This window comes from Theobroma cacao, chromosome 2, assembly GCF_000208745.1.
Source record: "Theobroma cacao cultivar B97-61/B2 chromosome 2, Criollo_cocoa_genome_V2, whole genome shotgun sequence".
Classification (NCBI taxonomy): Eukaryota; Viridiplantae; Streptophyta; class Magnoliopsida; order Malvales; family Malvaceae; genus Theobroma; species Theobroma cacao.
Genome location: NC_030851.1, coordinates 574,705 through 595,789, shown reverse-complemented (window position 1 = coordinate 595,789; position 21,085 = coordinate 574,705). Strand labels below are relative to the sequence as shown.

Genomic DNA, 21,085 nt, shown 5'->3' with positions numbered 1-21,085 from the left:
GACAAACCATTCTCCTAGTAATTAGAAAAATGAATTTTAATGCGTGTTAATATTTAGAAATTTTATATCGAAAATACGAAAAAAAGATTTTAAATTCATAAATGTAGACATTTTACATCTCAATAGATGAATTTTAAAAAAAATAACGATCTCATGATACTATCGATGATAATAAATTATAATCAATTAAGGATTGATGAAGGGAATTAGCATAAAGTTGAAGCATGATGGACATGAAAGCAACGGGAATAAAAATGAAAGAACAATGAATAGACAGGAAATTTAAGGGCACATGGGCTTAAAGTTAAGGGCTTAATAAACCAACCCGGGAACAAAGAGAGGGGCAGCTGAAGGTTGGTGGTCGGGCGATCCCCAAGCCTTGATGGGAACCTCACTCGCATCTTCGGAACATTGCTTTTAATGCCCCCTCAATCATATTTATTTTTTTGTGTAGCATTCTCTAACTATATGTAATTCAAAGTACATTTAAAACTAAAAGCATCTTTAATTGTGAAAGAAAAAAAAAAAAAACCAAGACCGGACAAAGTAAGGCATCAATGGACTTTATAATAAAATCTTTAAAGGAACAGGAAGAATTAAGGCCCTATTGTTTGTAACACCAATCAAATTTATGTCATTGTCTAATAAATAATTCTTTTTTTTCTCTTTTGTATGGATGAAAATAAAAGGCTATTATGATTTCGTTCTATCCTTATCCGTGTTGATACTTTTAAAAAGTTTGAAGATTTCAATTGAATAGTATTTTTGGAGTTATTACTATTATTGTCGTTGTTATTGTTATGGATTATTTTTAAAAGCCTTTGTATAATTTTCATTAAAGATGTAAATTTGATTAATTTGATTTGAAAATTTTAAAAATAATTGAATTAATCAAAATATATCTTGAAAACAAACAAAATCGAAATGAAACTACGTCGGTTGGTTCGGTCGGTTTTTTCTTAATCTTTGTTTTTCTTATTTATTACTTTTTCTTTATTATTTTTAAAAAATTTCAAGATTTCAATTGAAGAGTATTTTTAGAGCTATTATTGTTAACCTTATTGACTACTTTTCAAAACTTTTATATCATTTCTGTTAAGGATGTACATTCAATCAATTCAATCCGAAAAAAATTTTAAAATGAAATTAATCAAACAAATCAAATTATCCTGAAATTAAAAATTAAAATAAATTTATGTCGATTAATTGTATCTGAATATTTGATTAATTAATTGATGTATGATTTTTTTATTTAAAAAATAAAATTCAATCTCTATTTTCGTAATTCAAAAAAAAAAAAAACCCTATGTCGACCAGTTTGGCAGATTCTAGGCAACCCTAGACTTTTCCCTATTTCTTAGTTTTCCTTATCATTAAGTAATGGATTGAGAACAAGATAGGCTAGGCCCAGGCGAGCCAGTCTGAGCAATGAATTGAGCCTGAACTTTGGTCATGTTGCTCTAGTCCGGCCCTCTGGCTGAGCCATCGGCTTCGAAATGTTTGTTCGTAGGCCTGTCAATAGAAAATCATTGGGCTGGTTAGGATCCAGAAAGAGCAGACTCCGATAGAATCCGTGCGGTATCAAGGCGCGGCGAAACAATTGTCACGAGAAGTTTAGATTTATATATCACGAAAATCATTAGTCAGGAAAACTTGTTTGCTTCAACCACCTTCGGGAAAAGTTCGATACTATAATATTATTGTAAGTCTGAAATGGTCTGTCAAAGTAGAGTACTTGGCTTCTGTAGCATTCATCAGTCTCTTACAGACACACACATACCCCTCGGATAAAGAGAAAAAGAAGAAGATAATTTCCTTTCAAGAAACTGCTGATTCCTCTCTAACCATCATCTCATCTGTGCTTATAAAACCCCATTTTGTTTCACTAAAACAACTCGAGCGTGGGCGTGGGTGTGTTAACTCATTTAGCGTGAGTGAAGAAGGTTTAGCTAAGGTAAAGAAGCACCCACCCATGAGAAAGGTAGCAGCTTTGGTTTTAAACTGCCTCTTGTTGATGGGGTGCTATCTGGGTATGTTTTCTTTTTCATATATACTATACTTCTAGTTTCTTGTTGGTTGTTGCTTCTAGTTTGTTGGGTCAGAGTTGATTTCTTTCTCTTACTTCGCATAGGCCTCTGCTTTTCTTTTCTTTTATCCGTTTCATGATTCTTGGCGTGTCTAAATGTTCTTGGTTCCTTTGCTGAGATCTTCTTGTTCTGAAACCTGGCGGTTGCAGCTGCTGGTGGAGACAGTAGTGGCACAGTGCTGTTTCTCTTTCTCAGTAAAAATAACGTATTTTTTAATCCTAAAGACTACGAGAATAAGATAGGAGTAGCATTGTTTTCTCTTTTCTTTTTATTGATTAGTGGAAAGTGGGAACATCCTGTTATTTACTAATCTTCTTTATTTACATTAATTGGATGATCATATTGCTCCTTTTGCCCTAAAGCTAGGCCTTGTCTTCATGCTAAATTTTCTCCATCATGACCTCTGAAAAATGATGGTGACTTGACAAAACAAACCTCATTTAATAATTATGATGATGGCATTGTCTGTCTTTTTGCTGCCTTTGTAGTTTATACCTGATTAAACTGAGAATCCTAATTCATATTTATCATTAAGCACAGCATGTTTACCATTTGAGGATTAAAACTGAAGCACTGCCTACATCAGAATTTGATTACTGCAACTTTGCTTGACGTGTTTGAGTTGTGCTCAGACTGCAGCTGATTCCCACCTTAGTATTTGAAGGGCGGAATCAAGACTTATAAAATATTACTTTTTCTCTTTTAGGAGCAAAGATGTTCTCAGCGATCTTCTGTGCCATTTTATAGCCATTGATACCGTCATTGATTAGTTTAGTCCGCTACTAATCTGCTCTGTTTTATTTGTGTCTCAATTCTTTGCAATAGTAGTCCCAACAATGGGATTGTCAGTGCAAGAGAGGGCAGAAGCAGCGATTCCGGTCACAACACTTTCACCTCCAGAAGGCAACACAACTTTCCTTGATGATACAACATGGTGTGTGGCCCTGGCCGGGGTTTCCCAGATTGATTTGCAGAATGCATTAGATTGGGCATGTGGTCTGGGAATGGCTGATTGCATAGCAATCCAAGAGGGAGGACAATGCTATGAACCTGACACCCTCGTGTCTCATGCCTCCTATGCCTTCAATAACTATTACCAACAGAATGGCAATTCTGATATTGCTTGCAATTTCGGAGGAACTGCCACTTTAACAAAAAATAACCCCAGTAAGCAATTCCTTCACATTACATTAAATCCCCTCCCCCTCTGGTTATTAATTAATTTTCTCAGACTGGTGTATCCTTTGAACAGAGTATAACATATTTCCAATGAAAGAAAGAAAAACTATATGCACTTTGGTTTGTTTTCTTTTGAGGGAATATCCTGATTTCTGAAATCATAAATAGCCTATATAGCTTGAAAGGGGTCATTGTTTCCATCATTAGTTTTAATGTACATGGAAAATTGACAGTTGTAGTTAGGATTTGTGTCCACAGTTCTTCCAAGTTGTCCTTCAGGAATTGCTCCAAAGTGATTCTTTTTGGTTATAAACAAAAAATTGTTCAACATACAAATACATTGCATATTTCCCTGACTTCCAAGTTTGCTCATGCTATCTACAGGTTACGGAAAGTGTCTCTATTCTGCACCAGGGTACGAATGTTCATCCTATACATTGTTCATTTTCATGTATACTTGCAGGGTTCTGGATGTTGAGTATGTGCAACGTGTTTTCTTTTTTGTTGTGGTTTTGCAGATCTGTTGGCTCTGCAGCACCACCTCCTTTGTCCAAATACCAGTCAAGCTTTTTATGGTGGGAAATTGTCGGGGTTTTACTGCTTTTGTACAAGGGAAGCTGATGCAAGGTTGATCTTTGCCCTTACTTGCACTTGAAGCTTGAATGATCTTTGCCTGTTTTTTGTTGAAATATGGTTGAAATGCTTAAAAATGTGAACGCTGATGGATTAAGAGCATAATCACAGTTAGAGGATTCCTATCTTTGTAATTGGTTTAGGAATCTAATTTTTATCTATATATTACTATAGTTTTTGATGTTCATACTCCTTGGCAATGTTCATACCATCTGGGCATGGTAGTCCTTATGTATATACTAGTATATTATTCTAAATTTGTGAAAAAAAGAAAAAGACCAATAGCCTAAAAAATCGTGCCTGCTGTCGTGTGTCCTGGACCAGAGATTTTCGTGAGAAATTGAGAGACGATATAGAAAAGAGAAATGAATCAAGGAAAGGAGGATTAATGGATGAAATACTATAATCCAGCAAGGTTAAGTAAAGAACCAACAAGGAAGGAACCAAAAGCAGAAGGAAAAGTGGATGAAATCCTGAAAGAAGGAAGAAAGTGGGCCACAAATTCACTGCAGTATCTCTGTCACAGGCTTATAGCTTTTGTCTTTTGTCTGAAACCAATTTGCTTGGGGCAGTGTTCGTAGAAGTTGGCAAGCATGAACGTCAATTATGTCATCAGGTTGGTGTCTGTCAACCATGAAAGCCATGGCTTTTCAGTGTTGTTTTTCCCCATTTGCCACAAGGATTAAGGGCTTAAAGTCTCCAAAAAATCTAAATCCAGCCCCTCGTTTTGTCTTTTTGCTTGCTTGCTATAATGCTCACTGTCACTGGCCTTTCTTACATGAGAAATAAATGATAAATAGGGTATTTAACCAGTAGTGTGTAAGATATTAATAAATTTAAACAATATTTTTTAAACTTTGATTTCCAAATGTTTTAGATGAAATTCAAAATCAAAATTAAGTATTCTTTTAAAAGGAAAAGGATAAAATTTCATTAGATCGAGCAAAAAAAGCTCTAAATGAACTATAATTGAACTCAAAATTTTCCCATCAAAATCAAGGCTAGGCAAATATTAACCATATAAACTATGAATTCCCTTAATATCATCATCATTCAATCCTTTAATTTTTCCAGGTTCAATAAATGGGAACGTTATGGCCTGTTTGACAGTGGAATGTTTAAGTCCCAAAAGATGGCCGATTTCATGCAGGCCAATCGTGCCTATGTCAAACGCACCAGGCTTGGCACCCACGGTCCAGTTCTCATCCCCATCAAAATGTAACCTCCCGTCGGTTGGTGCGAAAGCATGAGCCAGGACTCCCCTCGGGCCATCGAAAGGAACCCCATCCCCATGAATACGCCTCTGAAAACTGATTTTCAAATCAGCATTTTTATAATCCTGCACCAATCTGAACTGGAACTTCGACACCGAGGCCCAAGTCGAGAAAGCCTGCGCAACCGGGGCCATGGCATCGGGTCGAGTTCCTGGAGGGAAAGCGTAGGTGAGTGTGGTCTTGGAAGGTGGCCATTTCGGTCTTCCATTGAAGAATGCATAACGAGGCACTGCATGGAAAGAGCTAGAGCCACTGTGGTTTCTGCCATTGATGATGTTGTCATCAGGCACCCACATCGTGGCAGGTTCATGATCGATATGGTTTCAGCATCCAAGGTTCCGGTGACCCTCAGGTTGAAATTGTGTTGGTAAGTCTTGATGGCAGACTCTAACAGATCATCAAAATAATCATCATTATAGTTTTCTTGGGGTCCTCCATGGTTAGGGTCGGTAGAGCTCAAGTACCCGAATCTTATAAGGTACATTTTCAACTCCCCGATGCCCTTAACCTTGTCACCCTTACGACACCCCTCGAGCTGTTTCAGGAAGGCAAATGGTGATTGGTTCTCAGGATTTGGCCTGGCAAACACAGTGTGTGAAAACGAAGGAAAAAGGAAGAGAAGGGAAGCAGTTGCAAGGAGGGGAAACAATTTAGATTCCATGACTAAATTATTAAGAGAGTATAGCTAAAATGCTTGTTGTTACTCATGGTTTTTCTTTTTTGGTCCTTTTTATAGATATTTAACGAGAAAAAAAAATGGTAAGTTTGCTTAATTTTGGTATAGAAGAACTTAAGAACGAGCTGACATAAAATTAAATGGAGATATAAATTGTAATTAATGATTCAATAGAATGTAGTAATAAGCAATAAATCATGGTTACTAATTAAGCAGACTGACACATATGCATTGTATTATTTATACCAGATAATCTTTGAATTAAATTGAATGATCATTAGGTAATATCTTCCATTCATGGCAATATAAGTAAGCATTTTAGGGATGAAGTTGATGGGTAATTAATTAGTTCATTTACAAGCCACATTATCACTTAATTACTATAATAACATTATTCGACGGATTTTTTACGAAATTGGTTCCCTCGAAACTATATGGGATGAATTGTTTCCAACCAAATCAATTCAGTGAAATACCTTGTAATTTTTGCAGTGAATGAGCAGCGCAGTGATCGGCAGTGATTTTGGGGGCACATGAGATGATGAGGAAGATTGAGTGGCGAGTACGTAGTTGTGCTGTAGCTGGACTGCCACATGAATATTGCAACATGCAGTGCTGGTTTATCCTTATGGATTTTGGTCAAAATGAACTTCTACTAGAGAGAGAGAGAGAGAGAGAGAGAGAGCATGCATGACGTTTGAGAGTCGAGACTACAGCTGGTTTTGCTTGAACTCTCGTGCATGGAAATTTGGGTGTAAATTTTACTTCACCGCCCATCAAAGGAACCAAAACATATTGCATTGTTTTTAATTACTCCCCCCATATCTGATGTAAAAAAAATTTGCTAAACCCAAATACGAACTAAAATTTAAATAATATTTCAACACATTAGCATTGGATAACTTCGTAGAAATTCAATCTTATTGTTTGGGCTTTCGGAGTTGGAATAGTGGTTAACAGGCATAGTCGGGATATTCATATTTCATAATCAAAAGTGAAATTTTTAATATTTCAATAAAGTCACATTATAATTCCAAGTATTAAAAAAAGATTGTTTACTAATAATAACATATAGATGTCACAACAAACACTTTAAAGTAAATAGATAAAGTGTTTAAATCTCATATCGAATAAATAAGAAAATTTTTTAAAAAATAAATACTGCATACCTCGTTAAGTTAATATTTTGAAAAAAAAAAATAACATGTACGAGATTATAGTAATTAGATTCTATGTACCTTATTTCTTATGATTAAAAGAAAGAATATAAAAAAAATTTAGACAGACAGGCAGAAAACAATTATGGTTGAGTTGTTCTTGTGATGTTATTTTAAAGAAATTAGAGTACTCAAAGCAAACTTATACTTGTATACATTAATATGAAATAACATCATATGATTTCGGTTTTATTGTATTGTCTTTTAGAATCAGAATAATGATCAATATGGACAATAGAAGACGTTCATATTTCATAGTAAGAGGTGATGAAAATCCTTCAACAAAGTCATACTATAATTCTAATTATAAAAAAAATTATTTTTTTAGAAAATAATAACTATAGATGTCATGTCAAATGCTTTAGAGAAAATAAATATTTTAACCTCACATCGAAACAGAAAAATATTGAAAAGAATGAACACTAGTCAAGTTAATATTTTGAAAAAAAAAAAAAATAACCATGCGAGATTCAAGATGGTAGGAGTATATTTTAGGTATCGTGTTACTTATAATTAGACGAAAGATTTATAAAAGAATTTGAGCAGAGACAGGCAGGAAACAATTAATAAGTGGCCCTCTTCCCATGCATCTAGCATGTGGATCATAAGCTGACCCTGCCAACTCCATGCTATTCCCCCCTATTCCGGTTCCCATGCTAATTAATTGAAGACTTCATCAAACAGGATCTTCATCTCTCTCTCTCTCTCTCCAAAGAAATGAAAGAGTACATGCATCAAAGATTAACTTTCTGGTAAACAAATGATGTAGACAAAGCATAAACCCATCTCTTTGGGGTCAAACTTCTCATATCAATCCATATTTGTGTAATTTGATGTAAGTTTTGATCTTTGGGGTTATTTTTTTAACTATATTTTTTTAATATTTAATATTATTTTGGATAAAATAGAATCGTAAAGATTGTATACACTAACAACGGTTACGGATAAATTTATACTGAATAAGAATAGTTAAAATCCAAATTTGTTAAGGAAAAATGGTTAAGTAACGTCCCCCTGAGGAAGGTGTAAGGAAAGGCAAAGCAGCGCAACGGCCGATGGAAAATATTGTGAAAAGGTCAAACCATCAGAGCACTAATTGCGCAGGATTTACAAGCAAGAACCAACCATATTCCCAGACTTAGCCAGCACCAAAGAAAATTGTCAATAGAATAAAAAAAAAAAAATTACAGACAGAGACAAGGATTAGATCAGCAAAAGTCAAAGAACGGGAGAAGAAGAAAAGGAGAGAGTGCAAAAGCAGTCTCTCTTTTTTGGATCCCTCAACCTCATAATAACACATAGAAATACTCATTATTCTCTCTCTTATTATTAAGTTTTGACCCTTTGGCTTTCATTTTTTTTTCCCTCTCTTGAAAGATCTTAGATTTTTCTCTTCCATTTCTTCGAGATGATCGGCCGTGGCGGTCGAGCATATTCATCTCCTGAGATAGCACGTCCTTCCTCTAGTGATTACCACCATGTTGAAGGTCAAGACTTCACTTTCGAAGGTAACCCTTTGATCCTAGTGCTTGTCAGGCTCGTTTAATCATTGATTGTTTGCATGAATTTTCTTTGGTTTTTTGCAATGGTTAGGGATTGCTGCAAACGTGAAGCTCCTTCTGAAGTTGATCCACGAGCAAAGCCAGGCGAGCAATGGGGACCAAGATGGTCGCAGAGCGCAAAGGGTGGCTGGGATGATCAGCATCCTGGACGATGTTAAAACCCGGATCCAAAAATATTCACCACCTGTTGGCAGCTCTTTGAAGGAGTTCAGGCGGTGCAACACAGATCTCAGGCCTCATCGTGCTCCGAGAGACAAGAAGTCCGGTGCGGATGTTGTGATAGATGAGAAAGAGAAGTTGAGAAGAGAGCTGCATGCAAGCTCTGCTGCAAGGAAGAGCCTAGAAGCGATGTGTTCTAGCTTGGGAAAGGAGAAGGAAATCATGGCCTCGGAGCTTTCTCGAAAGGTTCAAGAATTGAATGGAATGGAGGAACTCATCAATGATCTTAAGGCACAGAATGAGACGTTGCTGGCTAAAGTGCAAGCTTGCGCGGCAGAGCATAGAGAGAAGAAGCATGGGGGAGATCAGACTCAAGGGGTCAATGCTGCCCTTCAAGAGCGAAACAAGGCACTTTCGGAGCAACTTTTGAAGTCTCTTGATGGGTATCGATCCTTGAAGAGAAAATATAAAGATGCAAAAGAGGAAAACGTGGGGATTCAAACGACAATGGAGGAAATGGGGGTTGAAGTAGCAGCAGGACTTGGTGGAGTACATGGACTCAAGCAGCGGTTGGCAGCAACAGAAGTACGGGAAGCAGACATTGAGAGGGAAATTTCAGCACTGGAATGCATGTTCGAGAGTTTCAATGTTAAGATTTCGAAGCACATGCAAAAGAAAAGCACCTGTAACTGAGATCAAAATGCTGGTATGGTGGCCCTGTCTTCTATGCCAGCATAGGAAGGTTTTGGCAGATGCTTCAGTTCAAGATGACAAATCACATCCGTGAATATTTTGGTATTATTGCATTGATTTAGTTCAGTTTTCTAGCTTGAGCCCACAATCTCAATAGTTGCATAAAACCAAAGTTTTGTTCTTTTTCATCTCATCTTGGAATCCATATGTATTTCATGTTGCTTTTTTGAAAGCTCTTTGTGAAAATAACTTGACTCTTGTAAACATATGACAGATTTATGTGATTGATTTCAATCAATCATAGATCATGCATTCTATTTTGAAAGCAAATTTCACTGTAACCTGTAAGTTTTCTCCATGAAGAACAATCCATAAACAATAAATTTTGCATGATTTTATTTTGCCATATTCTGATAGAACAGTTCTAATTTTCACTCCCAACTAGTTAAAGAAAATTCATTATAATGGATTCACAGAAAACAATTTCTACTTTTACCTGTTACATTGCAAGAGTACACATTTACAGAGGCAAAACTGTTTAGAGATTTTGCAATTTGCACGCAGAGATGGAGTTCAAAAGCCACGTATTGCTTAATGCTTTGGCTCCGGTTGAACTTGCCAGAGCTTCAGCATCAGATTGCCTGCGGCTTAAAATCATATGCTTCTTGCCTGGATCACATTTTTCAGGCAACTCAAGGCTGTAAATTATGAAGGTTGAAGACACAGGGGCTCCCTGATCACCTGAAATGGGTTTTCTATGCAAAATGGTGCCTCCTGCAGCAACTACAAGGTCTTGTAGATATCCCCTATAAGAAGGTTCAAAATCTCCCATCACGTAGAACTTAGACCCATCGAAAAGCTTTGGTTGCTGCATGGAATGTTGTCAAATCAAAATCAAATAAGCAGGCAAGTTCAGTGCCGGCATACACATGCACAAATCATTTTCAGGATTCTTTCAAGATGCCTGCCCTATATCTTATCTTTCAGAAACAAAATAAGAGCCAAAAGTATTGCGTAAATTTATGGTTTCCAGTAGACGAGACCAAAGAGTCTCACATCAATGGAAGGGTCAGGCCTACCATGGCCCATGAAGACTTAAAATTAAAAAAAAAAAAAAAAAAACAAGATCACTCTAAATAATGGCTATAAAAATACTTTTGAACAGATCAAGGGGAACCGACCTTGTTCAGGAACCTCAGCCTGCCAAGTTGTGGACCATCCCTGATTCCATGAACATCAAGAGTAATTTCATATTGTAACTCATCAACAGGTTTCATGGCTTTAATGCAAGCTTTGACCCCTGCAGAAATAGAAATTCAGAATTCAAGCAGCAGTTATAATACGCACATGCATTTATGCAAAGCTATAGCATATGTATCACAGAATAGGCACTTAGGCTCACAAAAATTATAAACTCTAAAACTCAAGCAATTATATTCACTTTATGCCGATAAAAAATACTAACAATTAATATTCAGTATCCACTTCCCCTCCAAGATACCCATTAAAATTTTAAGGGTTCTTTTGCATGCTCCATTTTCATCTGTGGATGCAATGATATGGGTCACACTTGAATCCCATTTCTTCAACACTGTAACCCCAGATAATTTCTCAAATTCAGATATGATTTCCTGCAGTTCAAGTAATTTAGAAAACTGTTAAGGAATTTCTTTCTGTAAAAGAACAAATGAAAAGCTAAATCCACCGGCCTTACCCTCTCTCCAACTGTAAGAGCTGAACAACAGAGAATCAATTTGTTGGGTGATCCACAAGGATTCCATTTCTTCTGCACACTGATGCCATTGTTTGTAGGAACTTGATTGTGGTGAATGGGAGAATGTCTGGAAACGAAACAAGAGTGAGAAGAAAGGATCTAATGGAATTTCATAGAGCATGAAGCGGTGGAGGAAGTTCATGAAGAATACTAAAATAAACTAAATGAATCCTCTGCTTACCCTCTCAAAACACGTCTTTTTCTGCTTTCTTGAGATTCTGAATTTTCATTAGGCAACTTAGACGAGGCATGAAGAGGGCATAACATTACAAAGTTTTCCTATTGTAGGGATTCAAAAAAAAAATAAACACATTAACGAGAAGCATTCTGTGTAAACTTTTCAATAAAAAAAGTACAGAAAGCTTTTCAATCTGCATCACACTTACAGTGTCCCACCGGCATTCTGAGATTAATTTTGCACAAGGAACATGAAAACTCTTGCGGCAACTCTTTTCATAACAGCCCAACGCTGCACCTTTGAGTCCACAACAGGGGCATTTTATTTTTCGACTTCTGGATAATTCAGCTTCAAGGTTGATTGCCTTATCATTTTCAAAATAAACATTAGGTGCCCTGCAAACATTTTTCTGAACAGTTATACGACATCAACAACATCAAAATTGTAAATTCAAAGAGTTAAGTTGGACACAGTTTATTCCATAAAAATTCTTTCACCATTCAGTGCAGTTCTTGTGTGAATGTATGACCTTTGAGCCACCATTGTAATCTAGAGGAACAGGCCTGCCATCATAATAATGAACCATCTGTCCTGAGGCCTGCAATTTTATTTGGCAAATAAGCTTGGGCACATCGATAGTAGAGATAGGCATAGGCTGTTATAGTCATATCATTGTTAGGAGGAGGTATCTGACATAAGTAAGGACTAACCTCAGACTCTTCTGTAGAAAGACAGAAAGCACATTGTGTTTTATTCGTAACAGTCTCACATTTGCGCAAGGCCATTCCATTTGCACCAGGAAGCTTCTTTGCTGTTGAACCATCTGAAATTCCAACAGTAGGACTCCCTTGAACCTGTTCACTTAATCTCCCAGTAGAAACATTGCTATTTCCCAGCTGATGCTCTTCGGCCAACCAACCTTTTGTGTCATCAGTAAAAGAAACTTTCATCTTTTTCTTACAACTTGTGTTTTTCTCGCTTTTCGAACTCAAAGCAGACTTTGCTTCTCTAGCACGTTTGATTGATCCTTCACTTAACTGTTTGACACCATTGTCATTAGCTACAGGAATGGAAAAAGAGTTCCGAAGAATCATCTTTTCATTTGTCTGGTTGTGTGCAGTTGAAACTTCTTCAGGGAAATCAACTATAGCCAAACTTGGTTTTTGTTTCTTTGACTTTGAACAAGATTTCTTTTGGCACTGGCCAGTGATCCTCCTGCAACTTTTTCCAGTCGTCAAATTCTCATATTCATCACCACATTTTTTCTTACTGGCTCTGGCAGGCAACTTCTTAACCATTTGTGTTTCATCCTGGTTAGGAGTATCTGCATTTCCAGAGGCAGCAGAAACATATGTTGCTATTGGTTCAGTTTCATGGTGATCCAAACCAGCCACCTTATTATTTTTCCTAGTCTTAGCCAAATAAGAACTGCCACTATTGTCAGCTGCTTGGTTTTGATTAAAACCTTCAGATAGTTTTCCTGGATCAGCATAATTTTTCCAAACGGGACTGGTAGTTCTTTCAGCAATCTTCTTTTGGGCAGTCTTTCTACCTTTCCTACCTATTTGCCTGGATTTTTGATTCCTAATCTTATTACCAATAGTCTTGTTTCTGGAAGATGGCATATTAGGCAGCATTTCTTCTGATGTATCATGTCTCGTTGTCATGCATGCACCATTATTAATATAGGGTTCAACTGTATTTGCACCTTGTAGTGCTAGTTCATCAGTGTCTGCAACCTGCATTTATTTGAAATTATAGTAAATCAGAACGACCAAAACATGATGAAAATTGCTCAAAAAAATAAAGAAGAATGCAAAATAGCTTTTTAGGTGGGGTATTTAATATTACCTGCATTTTAACAGGACTTGGAAGAAGTTCAGGGGAACAAGCTCTCTGTGTCCATTCAAACATTTCGCTATCAAAGAAATTCACATGACCAATGTTTCCCTGCACCTCCTCCTACATGATTTTTAGGAAGATGTAAGAAAAATAATTTCAGGCCATTAAAAAATCTTAACCATTAAAAAGTTCAACTATCTGAACATCTTCAGATGACACAGGACTTGCTGAATTCAACAGTAAGTCAATGAAAAGTTGGAGATCTGAGGGAGCTAAGCATGACATAAGTTTAAAGTCTGAACCAATAAACAATTTCATATGCTTATAAATCAAAATCTCGATTCTGAACAAAAAAGTAAGATGTACAGTTATTATTAAATACAAAACCATTTAGACAATATCTGTAGATGATTCTGAAAATGTACTTAGCTAACATACACATGTGAGTACTTACTTTAGAGGAGCCTTCATCATCAGAATCCTTAATATCACTGAAAGAAGGAACTTCAGGTGGTGTTATATACGCAAATTGATCCCCATCTGTAAGCTGACTTGACTTCTCTACATCTTCCTCCCTCAACCAGAAAAAGGGTGCAAGTATTAATTCTTCCTTATCTTTTAGAACGTAATTCTCCTTTTGAACTATCAAACTGCTTTTAGATTCATCCTTGGTGCTTTCAGCCAATCCACTTCCAAGTTTTGCAGCCGACATATGCATTTCTGTATGAGGATATTGTGGCACCTGAACCCTTTTGTTGGTAGGAAAAGAAGGCTTCACAGAAATGGGATCAGAATTCACAGTTGTGGACTTATCCACCCTCGATCCTCTTCTTTTGGTCGCTCCCTGATCATCCACTCTTTCACTACAATTGAGATCATTTTCAAGTTGCTTTTCATCATCTGCAATACAAAAAAGCGAAGACTGACTGGAAATTTCAAACTACATATAAGGTTCAAAATATATTCCTGTCTATTCTTATGTCTTATCAAGAAAAGAAAATAAATCTTATGATACCTTGTACTAAATGAATGTGTGCCTATATTACCTGATGGTTTATCCTGAGGCTGATTCTGGGTGACAAAAATATTGAAACCTGAAGCAATTTCCATGCTTTTATAAATGCTAACCAAGCTATCCATGTTAGGAGCCGGACGAACCTCTACAGCAAAAATAGAAAAGAATTGACTTGAAAACAGCCAAGCAACTGTAGCTTGTAGATAACTCCATTTGACTGTAAGGTTTTGCTCAAATTAAAGCAAAAACAAGTACTCATATAACTAAAATGTCACACCAATTCAGCAGTATTGTTTGATTTAGTAGCAAAGAGCATAAAAACCAACAACCAAACAGAGTCAAGTTACTGGCCTCAATTGTCATTCAAACAGATAGCAACAGTAATTATTAAACTTACTGACTAAGAACATAGAAACAATTTCAGGCATGCATATTCTAAAAGCACTGGAAAATCAAGAATGAAGCATACCTCTACGCTGGTAGGGCACTTTGCAAACCGGACAATTGGAACCTGATTTCATTGATTTCATTATACAGGCACTGTAAACAACCAGAAAAATTTTCGATATCAGTGATTTTCTTTATTCCACTTTCTCTGAAGTTTAAAGGGCTATATAACTTACTTGCAGAATACGTGGTTGCATGTAAGTGAAACGGCAGAATTCAACAGACCCAAGCTGCAAAATAAATATTGTTTTAATAAAAAATTTAAGAAAAATGAAAAAAAAAAAAAAGCACGAAAGAGGATGAAGGGTTTGTCTGGGCTGATGAGAATATACCAAATGGGGCATTTGAGCTCTCTGCCCATTTTCTCCAGGTGACTTGGATCCCCCATTTTTGGGTCTTGATCAGGCAAATAGTCGTTCCTTTCTTCTTGAGAATGAGAGAGAGAGAGAGAGAGGGAGTTAGCGACAGAATGGCGACGGAAGGCAGACGAAACGAAAGATATGGATATGGCGGAAGATTGTCTTGGAAGGAAGCGCAAAACTGAAATCTAAATTTTCAATTTTTTGAACCCCGCCAAAGATTTCTCACCAGTTCGCGGCTGTATTTCAAAAAATGGGCTGGCCATTGCAGAGAGACTCGGGAAACCCAAGCTAAACGAACATTTGGGGGAGCTGGGCTGTCCTTTATAAGGTTTTTCCCAAGGGCCCAGGCCCTAAGTCCAAAAATCAGTGGTGAGGGTATGTGTTTGATCAGTTTGGTCAGTTTCATATGAATATTTCGATCTAATCTAATCAATAGAAAACTATTTTAAAAATAATCATCATATAAGTATTGTTTTCACATTTTTTTTACAATTTTTGAAAATATTTTTGAAGAAAAGTATTGATAAAGTTAATCATCTTTAGGGTCTAATTAAAATAAATTCAATTTACAAAGATATTGTTGTTTAAAATAATATCCATTGGTCACTGTTTAATGTGAATGTGGCATTGCGGCTTATACCCGAAAACGATGTTGCCATAAGTAAATTTTAATAGAAATTAGAAATTGCAGACAATTAAGAAAGGATTTGAGCAACCAAAGAATAAATAATAGAGTACATCCATCAACCAGGTAAACCAAATGTTTGCGCATGAGTGTTTAAGAGTGAGGGACAATGGAACAGAGAAAAATTGGATAACTAACTTAAAACTGCTCTGTTGCTTACTGATAACAATGGTGGAATTCAAGTTTGGGTTTTTACCATGCACAGAGCGAGGGCAGTGCAAGTGAGCAAACTCTGCCATTTCAAGTTCGAACATTCACCTTCATCTCTGTACCTGAATTGCATTCCGTTGCTTATCAGTATCTGAGATTTTGAATAGAATCCTTGAATTCGACTACCAGTAATCCATACAAGAACAAGAACCGTTTCTGAAATGGTGAAACCTACTTCGATCCCTGATGATAATCTCTCGTTTGAAAACTTTTGATAGAAGCTTAATGGCCATATGACAATCTGCACAAACTCTCAAATTCTTCACAACCCTGATTGGGGTACCTGGTGCTGTCTTAAGCAGCATGAAAGCAATTGCAATCTTCTCGCTATGGTAAGACAAAGCATTCTCCTTTTCTTCTTCCTCTATATCAGCAAGCACATTGGCTGTATGGGGAGCATAACCTTCTAATCTTAACCTCTTTGTGATTTCTGCTAGCATTGCATAGATTTCCTCACTTTGAGGATGAGATCTATCGCCCATGACAAATTCGTACACATGATTGCCCAACTCTACAAGGCTATAACCTGGTACTTTCTTCACCCCTTCCCTAAGCATTTTTCGCCTCAAGATGTGCACATCAGACCAGCGTTGCTCTGATGCATATAGGTTCGAGAGGAGCACGTAGTCACCACTACATCCAGGTTCCAGCTGTAAAATTTGAGCTCTTGCATACTCTCCTAAAGTCAAATGGCCATATGTGGTGCATGCTCCGAGCAATGTCCTCCAAATAACAGCATTAGGCTGCAATGGCATGTTTTGGATGTAGTGATATGCCTCCTTTACCAAGCCAGCCCTACTCAACAGATCAACCATGCAACCATGATGTTCTATCTTGGGCAAAATACCATATTCCTCTTTCATCCTCGTAAAATAATCGAAACCTTCATCAACCATCCCGCAATGACTACAAGCATAGAGAACCCCAACAAAAGTAACTTCACTAGGCACCAATCCCTTTCTTTCCATCTCCTTGAAAAGCTGAAGTGCTTCCTTAACAAAGCCATTGACAGCCAATCCAACAATCAAAGAACTCCAAGAAACAACATTCCTTTCCTTCATCTCATTAAATACTTTCTTTGCCTCTCTAATGCTACCACACTTTGCATAAAGGTCCAAAAGCGCATTCTTAACATGCAAATTCTCACTCAAACCAACCTTCACTATATACACGTGAATTCTGTTACCCAATGCCAAAGCACCAAGCTCAGCACAAGCAGAAAACAAACTGACCAAAGTGAACCCATCTGGCTCCACACCCTCCAAACCCATTTCCCTGAAGAGAGTCAAAGCCTCGTTAGGTTTCCCATTAAGAGCGAACCCATTGATCACAGAATTCCAAGCCACGACGTCTCTTGCAGGCATTAATTCAAACATCTTATACGCACTGTCGACGAGTCCACAGGCAGCATACATATGAAGCATAGAGTTCTGAACAAAGACTAACGACTCGAACCCATTTCTTATAACAGTGGAATGCATATTTTCACCAACTCTTATGTCCGCCAACTTAGCAACGGCTTTTAAAAGAAAGGGGTATGTATGAGTATCAGGTTCGATGCAAGACGCCTGCATCTGGCGGTATAATTCGAGGGCTGGCTCTGGGTTTTCACTCTCAGCATAGCCTCTAATCATGGTATTCCAAATGAATACATTGGAGCTCTGGATTCGAGAAAAGATGCTGTAAGGGTAAGAAATGGGAGTCGAGAGGGAAACAAGACTGTAAATAAGGTGTTTGCCGATATCAGGGTCGTTGAGTGGGACCCCATGCCTGAGAGAGAAAGCGTGGATTTGTCTGAGTTTGAGTTCGGAAGAGCCATAGTTCTGTAAGAGCGAAATGCATTTCTTGACTATGAAAGATACTGGATTTTCTGGGCAAGATGATGCGGGTGGTGGCGTTGTGGAGTAGCAACATGAGGTCGTTAAAGACGAGAAAAGGACGAACGAATGGTTCCTTGGGTGCTTTGAGAGCATTGGTTCATGTTTGTCTCACCTGTCTTGTTTCTGGCCCTTAGTATGCGGTTTCCGGATCTGGCTGGATCCTGGAACTTGCTTAAATCTCTCATACGGATTCTCGATTCTTCGTAGCCATTGGAGTGGACATGAAATTTATCGCAAATTTTTTTATATATGCAAATGCTACTTTGGTAAACGATTCTGAAAGTCAACAGGGCAGACGCTGGAAGAGGTAACAGCTTTCAAACTAGGTGAGCTCAATTTCTTCAGTGGAAAAAATGTCCAGGGGTGGCTCTAGCCAATTTGATCTCTGCTTCGTGCTTGACCAGACTCTGTAGATTAATCAGAACGGTTTTCCCGCAAATTTACTGAAGTTGTAACATTACACAGGGTTTCCAAGTTTCAACCATACATTACATCTAAAAATCCTCACCAATGCTTATTGGCAAACGACATATGTGGCAAAGAAGGGGCTGTACGTACAAGCAGATAGCTCGCTTATGTCTCTATCTTGAGCTAGGATATTGGGGGTAGAAAAAGAATGGAAAATGAAGAGTAAGAAAGGATCATTGGATCAATCAAAAATTTCCCATTGTGCCATGGCCGGAGAAGGCTCAAAGGTCTCCCATTTGGTTGTGACGATAACAGGCTTTACTTTAGCATTTGATATCTTCAACGTGTCAAGGGTTTCAACACATTTCTGAACTCTCTTGCCCTGGAAAAACGAAACCATGAATAAGTTTGTAGTACTCAATGGACAACCAATGCGCAAATTATTGTACGATTTAATACATTAATCACAATTTCAGCAAGGAGACAATTCCAGGCTGAAATCTGGGTCATTTATTATTGGCTATGGTTAACTACTGAAACTTGTCAGCAAAAAGCTGACAGAATTCAGCGCATTGGTTCTGTTAAATAGATTGTTCCTCATTCATGATGATTGTCAATCATAAAGAGAGAAGTTAAAGGGTGCATCCCAAGGATGTTACAGCTATTAAATGAAAATTTCTCATTTGATAGAAAAGAAGAATTCATATTTCCAGGTACCTGCAAAATTTTCTGGGCAAAAGCATCTCCCTCTGCAGCAATGTTTTCTAGCTTGATTGCTTGTCTCATGAGCATCTCAATAAGTGTTGTGACTTGAACCTCCGGTACCTTAACTCCACCAGAGATTGATTTTTCGATTGCAGAAACCTGAAGACCCAAAAACAGAACATTTATAATCATAGATCATAATCTGTCAGTGTACAACAATAACAGGAAGAATTACATACTAAATGCTTGTGGTTCTACTAAGAAAAAACGAATGTCACTCTAGGATTTGAGTGTTTTGAGGCCATCACAGTGAGCCTGTGAGCTGGTGGCACACACCCGTAGAAAAAATCATAGGAATATGATGGCCCAAGTACAAGTGAACAAAAGATGAATGCGCCATGGACCCCTTGGCCCTGATGAACCCAAGCTCCAAAAAATGGCAGTAATTGGTGGCCAGGGTTCGTTTCTGCTTTTAATCGACACAGCCACTGCGTAAATGCATAAAAGGACCGGTGCCCCCACTTTGAGGGTCCAGATTCTACACCTAAATCATTACTGGAAACCCCATCTGTAACTTCATGTCATCCAGCTATTTGATCATGACACTCTCAGATTCTTTCACTGCTTTCCACATCCATATTCTCATTAGCAAACATAATGCGCACTAACGAAAAACTTACCAAAATTAAACAATCAGGGGCTACACGATGAAGCTGAGATGAAAATATAAAATGAAGCATTTTGCTTACTTGGTCCGCCAGCTGATCGACTTCCATGGAGACGTCGTTGATGGCGCGGTGTGCACTCTGGATCTTGGCGTTTCTGCGCATCTCGATGAACCTTCGCTCAATGCTCGCTGGGTCCTCCATCAGTATGACTTTCGATCGGTCTTTGACCCCGCATATGTCTAGATACTCACCGTTTTCTCTCTCTTTCCCTTTGAATATCACTCTCTGTTCGCCTGCTTGCAACCCTGTTTCCGCTCTTAGAAGTTTCTTCACCTCCCCTGTCGGTCAATCCCAACGTCAGCTCTTCCATTTTATCCTCAAGTATTATTCTTTATATATATACACACACATTTTCAGTGTTTAATGTTGAAGTAATGAATAACAGAAAAAGTAGGGATCTGAAGCAACCATGCAACCCCTCACGTAACAGTAAAAACAGCAACTCAACTTAATAAAAAAGCTGAGTATACCAACATTCCCCATTGCCATTGTTTTCTCCCCACTTTCTCACCCACCAAACAAACAGAAAATGGAAACCGTGGAAGAAAAATGTATTTATGTAAGTAGATCCGGCTGTGTCTTACCAAAAGTCGCTTGAGAGTTCACGGAGATCTCGTAACGCACCGCCCCGTAAGCAACACGTAAGCGAATATCAGGGGCTGAAACGTCGGCGTTCTGGGTTCTCTTTTGCACCAGCATCCCTCCGGGTCTCATTTCCCACTCGATTGCTTCTTCCAAGGACGTGGAGTAGGAGGAGGCGGACGATGTTGTATTGTTTGCGCTTTCACTACTCATTCTACCATACACATTGGACTTTCTCTTCATCATCTTTCGTGTCGAACACAAGAAATTTTTTTAAAAAAAGACAGATTTTTTGTTGCTAATTTTCTCGGGAAAGTGAAGGAAAAATATCTTTCAAGGCATGGAGTTGAACAAGTCTAGTTTCCTTTGCCGACAGTAAACAGCGAAGAACGTGGTGGGAGGGGGGGGGGGGGGTACGGGTTTTATATGTGCTGGGTTGCGTTTAAGGTTTTGCTTCGAAGACATGAGAAAAAACGACAGGAGGGTGTTTCGACCAATGGGAAGCGTGCCACGTGTGAACTGTCAGTAACAGCTTAGCAGTACAGTTGCCGACAGTTCAAGTGGGGAAGTAACCAGGAGAAAGCGAAAATGAGAGGTTCGCCATTTTTTTCTATTTTGTGATAAACAACGGAAATTTATTGTCTGAACTCAATTATCTCTATTTACATATACATGATAAACAAATAAAAAATTAATATAAAAAACATAAAATTAATGCTAAATATGATTAAATTCTCTTTAAAATTAATAATAATATACCATGTGTACACGAATATATACATTTCAAGA

The 21,085-nt window shown here is 37.7% G+C and overlaps 5 protein-coding genes and 1 pseudogene across 7 annotated transcripts; 2 read left to right on the top strand and 4 right to left on the bottom strand.

Annotated features, from left to right (window-relative positions):
• On the top strand, nt 1,677–4,086 carry LOC18607070 (major pollen allergen Ole e 10). 2 transcript variants are annotated; one of them, XM_018114756.1, is made up of 4 exons: nt 1,677–2,030; nt 2,916–3,254; nt 3,651–3,681; nt 3,785–4,086. In XM_018114756.1, exons 1-4 carry the CDS (start codon nt 1,973–1,975, stop codon nt 3,885–3,887), a joined length of 531 nt encoding a protein of 176 aa, XP_017970245.1. In that variant the 5' UTR covers nt 1,677–1,972; the 3' UTR covers nt 3,888–4,086. The 2 variants fall into 2 exon arrangements, with proteins under 2 accessions (XP_017970245.1, XP_007041110.2); XM_007041048.2 differs by having other exon boundaries at nt 2,913–3,254.
• On the bottom strand, nt 4,912–5,834 carry LOC18607069 (annotated as a pseudogene).
• LOC18607068 (myosin heavy chain, striated muscle) lies at nt 8,177–9,873 on the top strand. Its single transcript, XM_007041045.2, has 2 exons — nt 8,177–8,574; nt 8,660–9,873. The coding sequence occupies exons 1-2, from the start codon at nt 8,475–8,477 to the stop codon at nt 9,478–9,480; spliced, it is 921 nt and encodes a 306-aa protein (XP_007041107.1). The 5' UTR covers nt 8,177–8,474; the 3' UTR covers nt 9,481–9,873.
• LOC18607067 (protein BREAST CANCER SUSCEPTIBILITY 1 homolog) lies at nt 9,855–15,291 on the bottom strand. Of its 2 annotated transcripts, XM_007041043.2 has the most exons (14): nt 15,069–15,291; nt 14,913–14,966; nt 14,759–14,829; nt 14,321–14,434; nt 13,729–14,174; nt 13,284–13,394; nt 12,143–13,171; nt 11,930–12,030; nt 11,641–11,827; nt 11,436–11,533; nt 11,195–11,321; nt 10,946–11,111; nt 10,662–10,780; nt 9,855–10,348 (listed from the first exon to the last, which is right to left on the bottom strand). In XM_007041043.2, exons 1-14 carry the CDS (start codon nt 15,122–15,124, stop codon nt 10,019–10,021), a joined length of 3,009 nt encoding a protein of 1,002 aa, XP_007041105.2. In that variant the 5' UTR covers nt 15,125–15,291; the 3' UTR covers nt 9,855–10,018. The 2 variants fall into 2 exon arrangements, with proteins under 2 accessions (XP_007041105.2, XP_007041106.2); XM_007041044.2 differs by lacking the exon at nt 14,321–14,434 and having other exon boundaries at nt 15,069–15,290.
• Nucleotides 15,822–18,101, bottom strand: LOC18607065 (pentatricopeptide repeat-containing protein At4g21065). Its single transcript, XM_018116348.1, has one exon. The coding sequence runs from the start codon at nt 17,964–17,966 to the stop codon at nt 16,116–16,118; it is 1,851 nt and encodes a 616-aa protein (XP_017971837.1). The 5' UTR covers nt 17,967–18,101; the 3' UTR covers nt 15,822–16,115.
• LOC18607066 (BAG family molecular chaperone regulator 3) lies at nt 18,288–20,697 on the bottom strand. The gene is made up of 4 exons (XM_007041042.2): nt 20,299–20,697; nt 19,736–19,992; nt 18,999–19,145; nt 18,288–18,663 (listed from the first exon to the last, which is right to left on the bottom strand). The coding sequence occupies exons 1-4, from the start codon at nt 20,540–20,542 to the stop codon at nt 18,523–18,525; spliced, it is 789 nt and encodes a 262-aa protein (XP_007041104.2). The 5' UTR covers nt 20,543–20,697; the 3' UTR covers nt 18,288–18,522.

What these genes read in the sequence shown, in the direction of transcription:
- LOC18607070 (XM_007041048.2), top strand. Translation starts at nt 1,973, where the DNA reads ATGAGAAAGGTAGCAGCTTTGGTTTTAAACTGCCTCTTGTTGATGGGG. An exon ending in GTTGATGGGGTGCTATCTGG is followed by an intron (nt 2,031 to 2,912) that starts GTATGTTTTCTT and finishes TCTTTGCAATAG; the next exon opens with TAGTCCCAACAATGGGATTG. An exon ending in TGTCTCTATTCTGCACCAGG is followed by an intron (nt 3,682 to 3,784) that starts GTACGAATGTTC and finishes GTGGTTTTGCAG; the next exon opens with ATCTGTTGGCTCTGCAGCAC.
- LOC18607068 (XM_007041045.2), top strand. Translation starts at nt 8,475, where the DNA reads ATGATCGGCCGTGGCGGTCGAGCATATTCATCTCCTGAGATAGCACGT. An exon ending in TCAAGACTTCACTTTCGAAG is followed by an intron (nt 8,575 to 8,659) that starts GTAACCCTTTGA and finishes TGCAATGGTTAG; the next exon opens with GGATTGCTGCAAACGTGAAG.
- LOC18607067 (XM_007041043.2), bottom strand. Translation starts at nt 15,124, where the DNA reads ATGGGGGATCCAAGTCACCTGGAGAAAATGGGCAGAGAGCTCAAATGC. An exon ending in GAGCTCAAATGCCCCATTTG is followed by an intron (nt 14,967 to 15,068) that starts GTATATTCTCAT and finishes TTTATTTTGCAG; the next exon opens with CTTGGGTCTGTTGAATTCTG. An exon ending in ATGATGAAGGCTCCTCTAAA is followed by an intron (nt 13,395 to 13,728) that starts GTAAGTACTCAC and finishes AAAATCATGTAG; the next exon opens with GAGGAGGTGCAGGGAAACAT.
- LOC18607065 (XM_018116348.1), bottom strand. Translation starts at nt 17,966, where the DNA reads ATGCTCTCAAAGCACCCAAGGAACCATTCGTTCGTCCTTTTCTCGTCT.
- LOC18607066 (XM_007041042.2), bottom strand. Translation starts at nt 20,542, where the DNA reads ATGATGAAGAGAAAGTCCAATGTGTATGGTAGAATGAGTAGTGAAAGC. An exon ending in GAACTCTCAAGCGACTTTTG is followed by an intron (nt 19,993 to 20,298) that starts GTAAGACACAGC and finishes ATTGACCGACAG; the next exon opens with GGGAGGTGAAGAAACTTCTA. An exon ending in TCGATCAGCTGGCGGACCAA is followed by an intron (nt 19,146 to 19,735) that starts GTAAGCAAAATG and finishes TTGGGTCTTCAG; the next exon opens with GTTTCTGCAATCGAAAAATC.